The 17,737-nt window shown below is 47.5% G+C and overlaps 1 protein-coding gene across 1 annotated transcript; it reads right to left on the reverse strand.

The window, feature by feature from the left end:
* Positions 1-11,848: 11,848 nt before the first annotated feature.
* On the reverse strand, positions 11,849-12,883 carry LOC130124344 (chemokine XC receptor 1-like). The gene has a single exon (XM_056293801.1). The coding sequence runs from the start codon at positions 12,881-12,883 to the stop codon at positions 11,849-11,851; it is 1,035 nt and encodes a 344-aa protein (XP_056149776.1).
* Between the last annotated feature and the right edge of the window lie 4,854 nt (positions 12,884-17,737).

Genomic DNA, 17,737 nt, shown 5'->3' on the forward strand with positions numbered 1-17,737 from the left:
CCAATTAAGTATACCTCCGCAAATTCACAAAACAACCCCCGTGTAACGTTTCTTAATGAATTCCTTTGTCTTGAGCTGGCACAGATGAGGCGCGAGAGTGGCACATGTACGGCGGGTGCATTAGTTAGGCAAACCCATGTGATGGTGCCCGTTCACGGCTGACAGAGCGTCAGTATCCTCGGGCATGGCTGCCAAGCTGCCAGTCTGTGCCGTCACACCTTGCTGCTTTTAAAGATTGCCCTGTAGAGACGGGGTGGGTTGGGGGTGGGGGGGTTAGTAACGGAGGGCCTCCCGTTTTTAACAGCATGCATTCTGCAAACCCAAGAGAGTTTATGACTCAGGATCACTGCCAACAACTGCCCAACAGAATGGGGGGGTGGGGGTGGATGGGGGTGGATGGGACATGGAGATCGCAAGGAGAGGTGGGGGTAGCATGCATCCACACACACACACACACACACACACACACACACACACACACACACACACACACACACACACACACACACACACACAGACAATTGGATTTGTAAACATGCACATATAGAGTAAGGCCCCTACCGGTCACATTCATAGGAGGAGGAGGTATTTACCTGCCTCTCTGTGTGTGTGTGTGTGTGTGTGTGTGTGTGTGTGTGTGTGTGTGTGTGTGTGTGTGTGTGTGTGTGTGTGTATCTGGAAGGAGAATGTTTAGCAGCTGGGGCCAATCTTGGGGTGTATACCCAACATACCTGCATGTCAAATCAATTCATCAAGGCTGCTCTATAACATGTTATGGGATAGGAGAAAATGTGCATGCATATGTACCCCTGCACTTACACACACACACACACACACACACACACACACACACACACACACACACACACACACACACACACACACACACACACACACACACAGACACCCACATTGCCTTTTCTCAGTAATCCACAGAAACGGCGGTGGATGGCAGAATGTAAATGAGCTAGTTATTACACAGCAACGTTCATCAAGCTGAGCTGGAAAGACTTCAATGGCCCTGATGAATATGCATGCAAATTTGTTAATTAAGTTAATTACTCTGCTGAAAATTCATTTGTCTTCCCAAGGACATTTCTGCAATGATTTTAACATGTTTCTGCCATTAGTCATGCACTCTGCTATTGAAAATCACTCCGGTCCAATTTTTGGGGGAAAGTTGTCGCCAAAAAGGGGGTGTAGATGACCTAAAAAGGAAGAGACTGAGGGGTGGGACAGGTAGAGGACGGCATCGTGTCAGTTACCTTGGATGATGTGGGCAGAGGAAGGTGGCAGATGGTGCAGAAGGGGAGTAGTTAGGGAGGAATAAACCAAAGTGGCAGTCCGACATGACTCTCCATCGGTGGTTGGATGGCGACTTGTCATCGTCAGATTTGCCGTTACTTGTCTCACTGTGGCCAGCTACGGTAAATATGGATGCATTTGAGTCTGCAACGAGGCGGTGTTGACAAAAGCATCTGCCAAATATCCTACTTTATCATAGATTAGCTTTATGCATGAGTCAAAGAGAGGTGAATCAGTTCATCCGGACATCGGGAGGAGTATTGAGAGAAACGCTTCATCGCTCACCTAAGTGACCCCTTCGGTGTCAGCTGACTGCAGGTATCCCCACCCTTATAAACAATACAGTGGCATAATGACCGAAAACAATTATTGATTTCATATGTAAATTGCCGTGACCATTAACTAGACATACAATGGCCGTGTGTACTATTCACAGAGGATTGGGGAATGTTTGCAATCACAGCATTGCAAGATGGCGACAGATGTGCTCTTAGCCCCCCCCCCCCCCCCGGTTCAGGGATGGTTGTTCCCTCTTCACTTAGATGGCCTCTTTGACTCCCCCATTCAAACCAGCATTCCTCCCTATCAAGGAGGTGCACATCCTCATCCTTGAAAGAGCGGCCCCTGGTCTGTAGATGGGTGTAGACTGTGGAGCCCTGGCCTTGAAAGAAAGAGAGGCCCCTGGTCTGTAGATGGGTGTAGACTGTGGAGCCCTGGCCTTGAAAGAAAAAGCGGCCCCTGGTCTGTAGATGGATGTAGACTGTGGAGCCCTGGCCTTGAAAAAAAGTATGGCTCCTGGCCTGTAGATGGGTGTAGACTGTGGAGCCTTGGCCTTGAAAGAAAGAGCGGCCCCTGGTCTGTAGATGGGTGTAGACTGTGGAGCCCTGGCCTTGAAAGAAAGAGAGGCCTCTGGTCTGTAGATGGGTGTAGACTGTGGAGCCCTGGCCTTGAAAGAAAGAGCGGCCCCTGGCCTGTAGATGGGTGTAGACTGTGGAGCCCTGGCCTTGAAAGAAAGAGCGGCCCCTGGCCTGTAGATGGGTGTAGACTGTGGAGCCCTGGCCTTGAAAGAAAGAGAGGCCTCTGGTCTGTAGATGGGTGTAGACTGTGGAGCCCTGGCCTTGAAAGAAAGAGTGGCCCCTGGCCTGTAGATGGGTGTAGACTGTGGAGCCTTGGCCTTGAAAGAAAGAGCGGCCCCTGGTCTGTAGATGGGTGTAGACTGTGGAGCCCTGGCCTTGAAAGAAAGAGAGGCCCCTGGTCTGTAGATGGGTGTAGACTGTGGAGCCTTGGCCTTGAAAGAAAGAGCGGCCCCTGGTCTGTAGATGGGTGTAGACTGTGGAGCCCTGGCCTTGAAAGAAAGAGAGGCCCCTGGTCTGTAGCTGGGTGTAGACTGTGGAGCCCTGGCCTTGAAAGAAAGAGCGGCCCCTGGCCTGTAGATGGGTGTAGACTGTGGAGCCTTGGCCTTGAAAGAAAGAGCGGCCCCTGGTCTGTAGATGGGTGTAGACTGTGGAGCCCTGGCCTTGAAAGAAAGAGAGGCCTCTGGTCTGTAGATGGGTGTAGACTGTGGAGCCCTGGCCTTGAAAGAAAGAGCGGCCCCTGGCCTGTAGATGGTGTAGACTGTGGAGCCCTGGCCTTGAAAGAAAGAGCGGCCCCTGGCCTGTAGATGGTGTAGACTGTGGAGCCCTGGCCTTGAAAGAAAGAGTGGCCCCTGGCCTGTAGATGGGTGTAGACTGTGGAGCCCTGGCCTTGAAAGAAAGAGAGGCCCCTGGCCTGTAGATGGTGTAGACTGTGGAGCCCTGGCCTTGAAAGAAAGAGTGGCCCCTGGCCTGTAGATGGGTGTAGACAGTGGAGCCTTGGCCTTGAAAGAAAGAGCGGCCCCTGGCCTGTAGATGGGTGTAGACTGTGGAGCCCTGGCCTTGAAAGAAAGAGTGGCCCCTGGCCTGTAGATGGTGTAGACTGTGGAGCCCTGGCCTTGAAAGAAAGAGTGGCCCCTGGCCTGTAGATGGGTGTAGACTGTGGAGCCCTGGCCTTGAAAGAAAGAGTGGCCCCTGGCCTGTAGATCGGTGTAGACTGTGGAGCCTTGGCCTTGAAAGAAAGAGCGGCCCCTGGCCTGTAGATGGGTGTAGACTGTGGAGCCTTGGCCTTGAAAGAAAGAGCGGCCCCTGGCCTGTAGATGGTGTAGACTGTGGAGTCCTGGCCTTGAAAGAAAGAGTGGCCCCTGGCCTGTAGATGGGTGTAGACTGTGGAGCCTTGGCCTTGAAAGAAAGAGCGGCCCCTGGCCTGTAGATGGTGTAGACTGTGGAGTCCTGGCCTGGCGTGTTAGCTCTCCTGTGTTGTGCCGTCGTCTTGACCAGCATCTGTTTAGTTTCCCCATGCACAAGTCACGGCAATCCTCCCGGCACTTGGCGGGAGTGTTGGAACGGTTGAGATGTGTATTTTCCAAACATCGCGTCTCAGTTGCTTTCAAACCACAAAAGACGCTGCGCCAGAAGTTGGTCCGCCCCAAGGATCAGGTCCCCCCGGCACAAACAGAGCAATATAGTGTACGCTGTTAAGTGCCGGGAGGATTGCCATGACTTGTACATTGCAACGATTCCCCAGCCCTACGTGAATAGTACACATGGCCAGTGAAGCGCTAGTTAATGGTCATGGCGGTTTGGACGTGAAACTGGTGGTTGTTTTCGGTCATCGTGCGACTGTATCGTTTATAAGGGTGGGGATACCTGCAGTCGGTTTACACTGAAGAGGTCACGTAGGTGAGTGATGCAACGTTTCTCTGTCCAGATGAACTGATTCAACTGGCTTTGATTTCCTTACCTGGATTATTGAGCATGCATCAAGACTTTATGCATGAGACATTGTTGGGTACCACATAGTACAACGCAGGTCACTGGACGACACATTCGTTCAAACAATTTGCTTCCGGAAAAAAAATTAGAGATTAATGATAGACAATATCAAGCTGAACACAAAAAAAACCCTCCAGATTTGCTGTATCACGTAGGAATCTGGAGAGACATTAAAACAACTTTTATTGGATTTGACACGTTTAATCGCGTAATGATGCTGACACATTGTGTTAGTTCGACTGAGCTTAAAATGTTTTGCAGCTGATTTTCCTTTGTGCTCAGCATCTGGCGGCTCTCCTGTCAGTGTCCCAACCACAGTCGGCCAGCATTGATGGAGTCCAGTTGCCCTGATACCTCTTTCCCACGGTCCCAATGTCCTGGTGAAACCTTCCCCCATGTTCCTCACTGACCGCACCAAGATCAGCAGGGAAGAAGTCCAAGTATGAATGCAGGAAATTGATTTTCAATGACATGTTTGCACTTCATGGTTTTGTGTGCTTTAAGCATGTTGTCAAGCAGCTCAGTGTAGTTTTGCTGCTCTGTAGTTGCCAAGAAAATTCTCAGCAACATCCTTAAATGCCTCCCATGCTATTTTCTCTGGCCCCACCAGCAGATCTTCTAACTTCCTGTCGTTGATGACCTGTCTGATTTGTGGACCAACAAAAATGCCTTCCTTTATCTTAGCATCAGTTATTCTTGGGAACATCTATCTCAAATAGTGAAATCTATCACCTTCTTTCTTCGTTGCTCTCACAAAAATGTTCATCAATCTGAGTTTTGTGTGACGAGGTGGCAGAAATATCTTTGTTGGGTTGATCAGTGGTTTATAAGCCACGTTTCTCTGCCCTGGAACTAAATGCTTACGGAGCAGCCAGTTCTTTTTAATGTAGTGTGACTCTTTAGCACGGCTATCCCCTTCACAAAGGGAACGACCCTACTTTGTATATCCGAGCTGCATTCCCAGTAGCAGTGCCACTACTTTTAAATCACCACAGATGTTGCAGTCGTAACTGTTTTACTGTATGTGTTTCAACAACAGTTCCAAGTTATTGTAGGTTTTTGTGTACTGCATAGCTCTGGGTAGTGAAGGGTGGACTTTGCCACTGTGTAACAGCACCGCTTTCAGGCTTAACTTTGACGAATCTATAAAAAGACGCCATTGTTGTGGGTCAGGGGGCACGGTGGTGCAGTAGTTAGCACGGTCGCCTCACAGCAAGAAGGTCCTGGGTTCGAGCCCTGGGGTAGTCCATCCTTTGGGGTCGTCCCGGGTCATCCTCTGTGTGGAGTTTGCATGTTCTCCCCGTGTCTGTGTGGGTTTCCACCGGTTGCTCCAGTTTCCTTCCACAGTCCAAAGAAATGTAGGTCAGATGAATCAGCTATACTAAATTGTCCCTAGGTGTGAATGTGTGATTGTGTGTCGGCCCTGTGATGGCCTGGCAGCCTGTTCAGGGTGTCTCCGCGCCTGCCGCCCAATGACTGCTGGGATAAGCTCCAGCATCCCTGTGACCGTGAGATCAGGTTAAGCAGTTTGGATAATGGATGGATTTTGTGTGTCATGCACACAACCCAAAGCCATGAACAATCCATCAATGTCAGTGCAGAAACAGAGATTGTCAATCAGCATAAAGAAGTTTGTCAAATGTTCTTGATGGTTCAGAAAGATAGAAAATTTTGTTCCCTGGTGACCGCAAACCCCATCCTTGCAATCTTGAAGCAAGTAGTTCTGCTTAAGCGTTTGACAAATCTAAGTCCCTGGCCAGGTCATTTAATTCTGGCTGTGTTATCAGATGAGGATAACCAGGCATAAAGTTCTCAACATCTGGATCAGTGTCGTCTTCCACATCTGGTTCATGCGTTGTGGCATCTTCATCTGCCTCATCTAGGCTCCATGTCTCTGGTGGCTTCGGTACTGGCAAACTGTCATGATGTGGCACCAGTCTCATGGCTGAAGGCAGATTGGGGATATTCAATAGATTTCTTATTTTTAGTAGAGAAGCCAGGTACATTGGCAAGACAGAAGTAACAGCCCGTCGCGTGATCCTCCTGTTCTCTCCATATCATTGGGACTGCAAATGGTACTGACTTCCAAGTACCTCTGAGCCAAGCTCTCGGGTTGACCGCACATGTTACACAACAAATGTGAGGAGCCCAGAGTTTCTCTTGGTCACCAATTTTACATCAGAAGTAGAGCTCATATGCTTTCTGAATACGTGCAGTCACGGTGCGTCTTTGAGCCTTAAGCGTTTACTCGCCGCAGATGTAACAGAATGTATGGCAGCTGTTGCAATATTCAACACATTTCTGCTGTATTAAATCTTCCTGAACACAACAAATCCCATTGTTACGTATACTCACTATGCTATTGCCTGAAGAACATGTGCATCAACATGCGTCCAAACAGCGTCTGTAAATGTGAGCAGCTTTTGTAGCCTGTCTGCCAGCATCTAACCTGACTAAGCATGCCCAGCCACGCCATAGCGCCTACTGAGTGTATGCCCAGGAAGCCTTGGACTGATCTAAACAGCTTGCTTTGTGGGCAGTGTACTAGTAGACTTAAAATATGATGGGATAGCCCCAAAAAATAGGTTATATCTACAAAACGGTATGTGATAGGACAATTTCAAGGCGATTTTCACGATCAGCAGCCCAAAATCCACAGAATACACCCAAAAGTGTTCAGGAAGTGAACTCTTCGTTGTCCAGCGAGTGGAACAACCAAACAAAACTTCAGAAACCTGTACACGAACAACCTTAAAAGTCAGTTAGAAAGGGAGAAAAGCTCAAAAGTGATGAGAAGAGGACAGATGGGAGAAAATATACCAAGGAAACATGCTGTTTGACACATCAACAAGCTAGCCTCACAGGTGGTCACCAATACTTTATGGTAGCCCTGACTGAACGGCCAGATGTTTGATTTTTAATTTTTTTTAAATATAACTACTGAATGTGTTTTTCTACCTGCTGAAAGCAGGTAGGTGAAATCTGGCAAACCTTTTGTTGCAGAGATCTGATGATATGCCTAGTTTATACAGAGGAAAGCTGCATATGCTCTGCATGGGAAAATTGAAGGTACAAGGAAAACGCTCTTTAGTCAAAATATGGGGGGGGGGCTACTCAACAGGGACGCTTGCAAAACGTTGTTTAACATTTTAAATCCCTTTTACACGAACCGAGTGCCATCTTTATTGTTGGTCTGTCCATGTGTGCGCCTCTGTCTCAATTTGGAAGGCCACACGTGGCCTGTCTGGTTCATCCAGTAAACTGCAATGGGACGAACAACATCACCCCGACGCACCCGTTCCCCCTAGTGGAGGAACGCAGCATTGCAGGGTCAGAATGCAGGTCGGCCTGCTTGGCATAAATTTCATGACCATTAGATGGGAGGCTTTGCAGGATATAATGCAAAATGTGTTGTCCCCCCCCCCAGATTCGTGATCGAGGCTGTGCACGCTCACATCTGTTAGGGAGAGTGTGAGCACATGCCTGTCAAAAAAGTGGATCTAATTGTGTATTTGTGTTACCATTGCATTCCCGTGACAAATCTAATAAGGATAGGATGCAGAAAGGAAATGTCACACATGCTAATGTATGTCATATGTGGATAAAGCCATGTATGTTTTTAAACTAAAACATATGTACCGTTTGTAATGACGAGGATGACACCCTTAATTGATTTGCACGCCATTCGCTGACAGGCTAGATTAACAAGCAATAAGACTTTATTAGCAAGATGCACAAAGTACACGCGTTTACACATTTGCAAGGCATTAATTAGATTCACATATGGTCAGAGTAATTATCATTACAGATAGCTGGAATTAAAGACAGACATGGTTGCAGAAACAGAGGGAAAGTTGCCCTGGAGAAGAGACGAGCGGAGAGGAGGATGTGGGGCAGGAAGGGCTAGCAACAGAGGCGACACAAGAAAACAACAACAGCTGTTTCGCTTGTGGCTAAAAACAGGATCGAACAACAACAACAACAACAACATTATTTGATCAAATGTTTTTTTTCTTCCCTGACTTGAAGATAAGTAATGGCAAACCCTCAGACTTATAGATGTGGAGTTAGTAGACATTTGGAGGTTCAGCAGAGGGGAATTTTTCCACTTCTCTGTCTTTCTGCTTTCTTTACTCACTCACTCACTCACTCCTCTATAGGGTCACGGGAGGCTGGAGCCTGCCCCAGTGTACTTTGGAGACACCGAGACTACCAGTGCATCGCAGGGCCGACACCCAGATGCACCATGTCACTGCCATTCATAACTATAGTCCAGCTTACCTGTCACGAGCGGGCATGCATGAGTTTAGATTATGGGATGGGGGGGGGGGGGACACCACAGCACTCACACTGGACAAGTGCTGACAAAACCAAAATGGAGCCGTACGCTGGTTTGTGATTTGGCTGCTCATCAGCGTGCAACACACACACACTGCCTCGCAGGTTTGAATCTTCTCATTCAACCATCCAACAACACCCCCTCCCCCCCGCCCCCCTCAGATGTCAATAGTGTTTTTATATCTGTCAACTGAGTAGAAATCCCACAGCTTCCTGTTTGTAGCTTTTAATCATTTTTCATCACCGTCACAGACATATAAATGACATGCAAGCATACGATCGCCCACGTACACACGTGCTCACGCATTCGCACATGCATGCACAAATGTGCCAATGCACGTACAGCACATCCACACACACACACACACACCTACACACACACACACCTACACACACCCACCCACACACATGCGTGCATACACACACGCTAACTGCAAGCATGCTGTCCCACTGCCTGCCAGAGAATGTGTGAGCACACCATGACTGCTCTGCCCTTGACATGTATCCAATCATCCAAGCGTGCTGGATGGTTTAGTTAATTAAGCTTAATCTACCCCCAGAGAGAGATAGGAGTGCTGTTACACTGGCCCACCGAGCTGTCCCCATCCACTCTCTTCTGGACCCCCGTGGAGCCATCGGGGCTGCACTACTCAACCATGTTTGAGTGCACTGACAGAACTGGGAGCAGTGGATTATGCAGTGATCTAGTATATTTTTTCGAGGAGTTGAGGGAAAAAAAACAACTAAACGCATATTAAGAAGAATAATAGTCAAAAAATATGCCTGTGTTATGTTAATTACAGGAAAAAAATTACACAGTTCAGCTACGTATTTGGGTACAAAACACCTATCGATACTAGTCTGATTCTAGTTTGACTACTGATTGAACGGTCATTTGAATGTGAGACTGCAGACTCATTAAACCATTAATCAATTTAAAGCTACTATCCTGACGATTTACTTTGCCAGCAAATGTCCATCTGGATACTTTCTATCCCTGGCGTGTCCAAGGCAACATCTAATCCACAAATATTGGGATCACGATCAAAGGCGGTTGAGTCAGTTCATCTGGATACAATGTTTACTGACAGATACGTTTCATCACTGTGTTTCTTCAGAGTGATGAAACGTATCTGTCAATAAACATTGTATCCAGATGAACTGACTCAACCTTCTTTGATTTTCTTTCCTGGATTGTTGAGCATGCGCCAAGACATTGGGATCATGAACGATGTTGCAGTTCACTTTTTTTTTAATTTATTTATTATTTTTCTCCATCTCTTTTTCTCCCCAATTGTATCCGGCCAATTACCCCCTCTGTCTCTGCTCCTCCCCCTCTGCCGATCCGGGGAGGCCTGCAGACTACCACATGTCTCATTTGAATACATGTGGAGTCGCCAGCCGCCTCTTTTCACCTGACAGTGAGGAGTTTCACCAGGGGCACGTAGCGCGTGGGGGGGGGATCACGTTATTCTCCCCCCAGTTCCCCACCCTCCCCCGAACAGGCGCTACTGCAGCGACCAGGACACACACACCCACATCCGGCTTCCCACCCGCAGACACGGGGATTCGAACCGACGAACCCCGTGTTGGTAGGCCGCTACGCTAAACAGGACGACCGCAGTTGTTCACTTTTGGGGTTACTGTCAGGTTGCAGGACTTTCAGGGCTACGCATTTTTACATCGTCGCCATAGCGGCCGAATGCGGAGGAATAGAGCAGGGGCAGTGACGGGGCTGGAAGGAGACGTGAAGTTGATGTGAGTACCAGGTATGCAGAGGGGACCTTCACTAACAAATACAACAATATCAATCACTAAAACTCTGCGTCCTTTTGTACGGCGTCGGTGTTTCGTTTTGAGGGGATCTCTGGCGTTTCATTGGCCAAACGCCAGTGCAGTTGTCGTCATCATCACGTGTCGTGCAATTAAACAAAAACGACGGTCTGCGGGATTCGGGATCACGCCACGCTGCATAAATTCAAGTAAAAGTAATCCATAGTCGGAGAGGACTGATTAGTCAACCAGGTTTATTTCTCATACTACATGGGCAATGCATAATACACAGCCATTAAGTGTTTCACTTAACATTCACTACGTGGCCAACACGCGGAACATTCCTGCATGATTAACACCGAACAAGAGATGCTTCCAGTTTACAGCAAGCAACTGGCACTACATACACAACACAACACAACACAATACTGCACGTAATTTAATCGTCATTTTCCCTTTTGTCCTTCGTTGGCCTCCCATCAGCAGCTCACAGTGGCCGTTACTTCTGCACATTCTTTGTTGCCATCTTGTGGGTTGATTTGTGCAATACAGTGACAGGAACCTCGTGATGGTGTCGCCAATCGGCTTTGGTAGACTTACACATTGAAAAAAACCCCCCCAAAACAAAACAGAGCTTCAAAGATAAAAATGAGTGCCTTTGTTACGCCTATGCTAAAAATGCTCTGCTCTTTATTTGGGGGAGTGACAGCCGTCTTGCATTCAGCCGCTGTGTTCCTCAACAGTGTTGCAAGCAGCTCGGGTGTGTGTCTGCAGGCCGCTGCTGTACTTTCTGTTGTTCCCACGTGCCCTTTGTTCCGCAAACAATATAGCACCCGGGCTCGTTTCGAGAAAGGTGACTAAACAATGTGGAGTGGGGTTAGGGCGGAGTGTTGCATAACATTATGACCTATACGCCCCAACGGACTTTACGTTGGGTGGGGATGCTGAAAGCTGAAAATACTGCCTCGGGAGTTATCTTGACACACGTGCAACCCCCCTCTCCTTCCCCCCAGACAAATACACATTACTGGGTTATCAAAAGTGATTGCAGATGTGCAGAATTGTGGGTAAGTGCATTTTATTGAAGTACGAACGACATATCATCCACCCATCCATCCATCCATCCATTATCCAAACCTCTTATCCTGCTCAGGGTCGCGGGGATGCTGGAGCCTATCCCAGCAGACATTGGGCGGCAGGCAACACCTCATAAAACATACCATAACATATCATTGCACATCATAAAACATATCATAACAACATACCATCAAACTCAAAAACGGTAGAAAAGCAAACAACACGTGTTATTACGTGTTGGTCACCCAGAAGTCCGGTGTAAACTACTAATAAGACACGTTAGCCCCTAAGTAGCGGGTCTGACCCTTTAGTCGAGCGGTTAGTGATGTCGCCTTATGGCGCAGTACACGCCGTGTCGAATCCCGCACCGGGCAAGAAAATAACCGGTTACATTGCTATAGGATCTTTTTTTCCCCAAACTTAGAAATATTGTCAGAAGTCCCTGGGATCTCAACCATCAATTCTGCACAGCGGCTGGCTTCAAAAGCCCGCGTTTACGCAGCTACGGCCTAGGCAGCGGTTAACATCCGGGAAGGGACGTTATCCCTTTCCGACCTGGTCTGCCGGGTGTTTTCGCAGCGAAACATACTCAGCAGATGCTTCCGGAAGTTTTTCGAGAGCATGTAGAGCATAGGGTTCATACAGCAGTGGGAATAGGCCAAAAGCTTGCAAACATCCAAGACCAGGTTAAAAATATGTACTGCATCACAGTCTTGGGGTACATATATTATCTGGACGACGACCATGATGTTGTAAGGTGCCCAGCAGATAAAGAAAGTCACGACAACGCACAACGCCACCAAAACGGTCCTCTGCTTCTTTCTAGAAACAGCTAGACAAATGGTCCTAAGGATGGCGGAGTAGCAAAAACTGACGATGACGAACGGGAGGAAGAAGAGAAATGAGATCTTTAGGTAATACCGCACGCGAACGTCAGTGCTTCCGGGGTCAACGGCGAAAGCCTCGCAAGTGTAGATAGGCTCCCCGTCTACTTCCACGACCAGCGTCCTGGAGTGGACCGCTTCCCTCACGGAGACGGCGACGCTGATGAGCCAAGCGGCTGCGCAGGCCGCCACTGCGCACCACCGTCTTTTCCTGGGCTCGGAGAGCCATTTCCGCAGAACCACTTTGGTGAAACGATCCAGCGTCATGGCCGTCAGCAGGATGACGCTGCTGTACAAACCGGCCGCGTAAGCCGCGGTCACAAGCTTGCAGGCGAAGTCCCCAAAGACCCAGTGAGAAAGGTAGTAGGTAGCCCAGAACGGCAGAGTGAGAGTGAAGACCAGATCAGAGAGGGCCAAGTTGAGGACAAACAGGTTGGTGACTACTTTAAGGTCCTCGTAGCGAACAAGGACACCCAGGAGGATGCCGTTGCCCGTCATGCCGAGGATGAAGATGACAAGGAAGAACGCGGCGCTGATGGACTCGGTGTTAGGTTTGGCACAAGTGTACTCCAACTCTTCATCGTAGTCGTAGGTGTCGTTCACTGTGTAATTGCAAAAGACTTCACTGACACAACTCTCTGCGGAAGGACTCAGCTCCATTTTTAGCATTTCTGGGAAACATAAGCACAAAATTCAAGTAAAAATTAATAAATAAAAAAAAGAAGTAAGAAGTAGTTACAAAATATGATAAAGATAAATTCAGACCCCTGTAATGTTGCCACTGTTTATGATTCCTTAGCCAATATATATCGGCTGAGCACATAATGTAATAATAATATAATATCCCTTAGCCTCCTACTAACTGAATTAGAGTTAAGCCGTTAAAGTTGTTGGTATGAAAAAACGGTTACATTGTAAGAAGGCTTGGCCACAAACTTACCCCAGACAACGCGCTTGCTTACTGTGGCGCTCACAAGATGATGACAGGAGAAAAACTAAAAAGTGCTTCCTCTTTCAGTTTGATTGTGAATGAAAGTAAAACAAGACCAACCAAAAGTCAGACGAATGTATTTTGTGATACCAAAAAGTTACATATATATACGTATGTGTGTGTGTGTGTGTGTGTGTGTGTGTGTGTGTGTGTGTGTGTGTGTGTGTGTGTGTGTGTGTGTGTGTGTGTGTGTATATATATATATATATATATATATATATATATATATATGTGTGTGTGTGTGTGTGTGTGTGTATATATATATATATATATGTGTGTGTGTGTGTGTATATGTATATATATATATATGTGTGTGTAACTTTTTGATATCACAAAATATACTGCTCAAAAAAATAAAGGGAACACCTAAAAACACAATATAGACCTCGATGAATGAAATATTTCAGCAGAAAATCTTTATTTATTAGACAGAGGAATGTGTTTAGAGCAAAATAACCTAAGAATGATCAATGGAAATCAAAATCATTAGCCCATTAAGGTCTGGATTCAGAATCATACTCAAAATCAAAGTGGAAAATGAGAACATAGGCTGATCCAACTTCTGTGGAAATTCTTCAAGACGATTCAAAATGAGGCTCAGTAGTGTGTGTGGCCTCCACGTGCCTGTATGCACTCCCTACAACGTCTGGGCATGCTCCTGATGAGACGACGGATGGTCTCCTGAGGGATCTCCTCCCAGACCTGGATCAGGGCATCGGTCAACTCCTGGACAGTCTGTGGTGCGACATCGCGTTGGCGGATGGTACGAGACATGATGTCCCAGAGGTGCTCGATTGGATTCAGGTCTGGGGAACGTGCAGGCCAGTCCATAGCATCAATGCCCTCAACATACAGGAACTGCTGACACACTCTGGCCACATGAGGACGAGCATTGTCATGCATGAGCAGGAACCCAGGGCCCACTGCACCAGCATATGGTCTGACAATGGGTCTGAGGATCTCATCCCGGTACCTAATGGCAGTCATGGTACCTCTGGCTAGCACGTAGAGGTCTGTGCCGCCCTCCAAGGATATGCCTCCCCAGACCATCACTGACCCACCGCCAAACCGGTCATGCTGGAGGATGTTGCAGGCAGCAGAACGTTCTCCACAGCGTCTCCAGACTCTCTCACATTTGTCACATGTGTTCAGTGTGAACATGCTCTCATCTGTGAAGAGCACAGGGCGCCAATGGCGAATCTGCCAACCAAGATGTTCTCTGGCAAAGGTCAATCGGGCTGCACGGTGTTGGGCTGTGAGCACAGGCCCCAATTGTGGACGTCGGGCCCTCATACCATCCTCATGCATTCTGTTTCTCACTGTTTGAGCAGAAACCTGCACATTAGTGGCCTGTTGAAGGTCGTTTTGTAGGGCTCCGGCAGTGCTCCTCCTGTTCCTCCTTGCACAAAGGACCAGATAGCGGTCCTGCTGCGGGGTTGTTGTCCTCCTGCGGCCCCCTCCACGTCTCCTGGTGTACTGGCCTGTCTCCTGGTACCTCCTCCATGCTCTGGACACTGTGCTGGGAGACACATCAAATCTTCTTGCCACAGCACGCATTGATGTGCCATCCTGGATGAGCTGCACTACCTGAGCAACTTCTGTAGGTTGCAGATACCGCCTCATGCCACCTCTAGTGGTGAGGGCACTAGCAAAATGAAAAACTAACCAAAGATCGGCCAGAAAAGATGAGGACAGGCAAATGGTCTGTGGCCACCACCTGCAAATCCATTCCTGTTATAGGGGTTGTCTTGCAAATTGTCTAATTTCCACCAGGTGGAAATTAGACAATTTACCAACAGGTGAAATTGATTCACAAATCAGTGTTGCTTCCTAACTGGACAGGTTGATATCTCAAAAGTGTGATTGACTTGGAGCTACATTGCATTGCTTATGTGTTCCCTTTATTTTTTTGAGCAGTGTACATTCGCACTAGCGCCTTCTCTGGTAGGTCGAGACGCCTGTTCAGGGGGGGATGTAGCGTGATCCTCCCACACGCTACGTCCCCCTGGCGAAACTTCTCACTGGCAGGTCAAAAGAAGTGGCTGGCGACTCCACATGTATCGGAGGAAGCATGTGGTAGTCTGCAGCCCTCCCTGGATCGGTAGAGGTGGAGCAGCGACCGGGACGGCACGGAAGAGTGGGGTAATTGGTCAAGTACAACTGGGGAGAAAAATGGGAGAAAATCCTTAAAAAAATCTAATTTTTTTTAATTACTTTATTAATCCCCCTTGAGGAAATTATAACCCATCCTAGCTGTGTAGCTAGGAGCAGTGGGCAACTGCAGTGCAGCACCCGGGGACCAACTCCAGTTCGTCTTGCCATGCCTCGGTCAGGGGCACAGACAGGAGTATAAACCCTAACTTACATGTCTTTTTGATGGTGGGGGAAACCGGAGCACCCGGAGAAAACTCACTACAGACACGGGGAGAACATGCAAACGCCACACAGAGGACGACCTTGGATGACCCCTAAGGTTGGACAACCCCGGCGTTCGAAACCATGACCTTCTTGTTGTGAAGCGACAGCGCTAATCACTGGGCGACTGTGCCGCCCAGAGACCCACACATGGCATAACTGGCCCCTTTTCAAGTTCTGGCTGTAAATCAGCTCCTGAATCCGACAGAACAAAAGATGGTGGCCATATTGCCTTCACATTGGGCAGGATGGGGCGATAAACCAGGACAGAAGCAAGTTTTCTTTGATGGCCAGAAAGACCTTTGTGATGTGAGTCCCCCCTGTGTGCATGTGTAGTCTGTCCTCTCAGGTCTACACGGTGATGGTGATCACGTGGTTCAGGTCCTGGGCTGTTCTGGTGGCGTCTGGACACTGCTTGGCGTCCTCCTCATCATATTCTTCATAGAGCTTATAATTCCATTATAATTCTGTTATCCCCTTTCAATGTTGTATTCTGTAAACTGTGTAAACACAACATCCATTGCACGTTGTCCGTCTTGGGAGAGAGAGATCCCTCCTCTGTTGGTCTCCCTGAGGTTTCTTCCTACTTTTTTTTCTCCCTGTTTAAGGTTTTGTTTAGGGAGTTGTTCCTTGGGTGGCACGGTGGCCCAGTGGTTAGCACTGTCACCTCGCAGCAAGAAGGTCCTGGGTTCGAACCCCGAGGTTGTCCAACCTTGGGAGTCATCCAAGGCCGTCCTCTGTGTGGAGTTTGCATGTCCCCCCCTCCCATGTCTGCGGTGGGTTTTCTGCGGGTGCTCCAGTTTCCCCCACCATCAAAAAGAACCATGCATGTTAGGGTTTATACTCCTGTCTGTGCCCCTGAGCAAGGCAATGGGAAAAGAATTGGAGTTGGTCCGCGGGCGCAGCATAAAGGTGGCAGCCCAATACTCCTAGCTACACAGGTCACAGCTATGGTGGGTTGATTTGCAGCACATGAATTTCCCCAAGCAGATTAATAAAATAAACGTAATCTTAATCTTAATCCAGTGCGAGGATCGAGGGACAGGATGTCGTATTGCTGAATTACACTGAGGCAAATTTGTAATTTGTGATATTGGGCCATACAAACAAAATTGACTTGACTTCTTTTGTTGTGAAACCAGCTCATTAACGGCCGAGTGAGTGTATCCTAGCCCACATTCAGCATCTGCTTTTCCCACAATGCTTGACTAGCTAACCTCGCTAACCCTCAGCAGTAGTACAGTAGACGTTTCTTTGAAAGAGGTCTCCACTGCACACCCAAACAAGCATGTGGTTTTAAAGAGTAGCAAGAAGTCTTGTCAACGCTTTAGTGCGGTAAATGGCTGTTGGCTGCTAAAAAACAACAACACTTGAACTCACTGGATGACATCATCGCTGGTCTGCATGCTGATGTGAATATGATGTCACATGGGAGAGAAAGGTGCTGCATGCACAGAGGAAGAGAGAAAAAAAGAAACGCAAATGTTTGCAGGAAATGCACACCGCAATGAGAAACTATTCATGTCTTTAAAAAGAAACTCTTTATTCCATCAGGCATTCATGGGAGGAAGGGAAACAAAAAGTGACACCAGAATTTTAAGAGACAAAGCAATCAGTGTGATAAATCCGTTTATTTAATCCCAATATTTATACAGTAAATTGTGTCAACACAAGGTATTATTAGTAGGACATAAATGACAAGCAAAAAAAAGATGAATTAGGCTAAATGAATTTAAATTCATTGTCACGTGATACATTATGTTGCACAATATGTGAAAATTGTAAAAAAAGCAAACCTCGTGAATATTTCAGTGTACAGTGTGCTTCAGAAAGATATGAGTTGAGTAATAGTGTAACCCACGAAATACTGTGAATCATATGAGACAAATTGCCATTGATAAAATGTCAATAAAAATCAGAGGTGAATTTTCCATTGCCTCACAGAAAAGGCAGGATCATGTGGTTATATCAGAGAGAGTCACCTTAACTAATAGTTTGAGATTAAGTGGGTGTTTGGATAAACTACTGCATACTACCCATAATGCATGTAAAGACATAAAGTGCTGTTTACACTTGTTCTCGAGAATTCTGCCGACTTGTCCATGCTG

The sequence above is a fragment of the Lampris incognitus genome, chromosome 14, assembly GCF_029633865.1.
Source record: "Lampris incognitus isolate fLamInc1 chromosome 14, fLamInc1.hap2, whole genome shotgun sequence".
Lineage (NCBI taxonomy): Eukaryota > Metazoa > Chordata > Actinopteri > Lampriformes > Lampridae > Lampris > Lampris incognitus.

Excerpts from the sequence above, each read along its gene's own strand:
- LOC130124344 (XM_056293801.1), bottom strand. The coding sequence starts at position 12,883 with ATGGAGCTGAGTCCTTCCGCAGAGAGTTGTGTCAGTGAAGTCTTTTGC.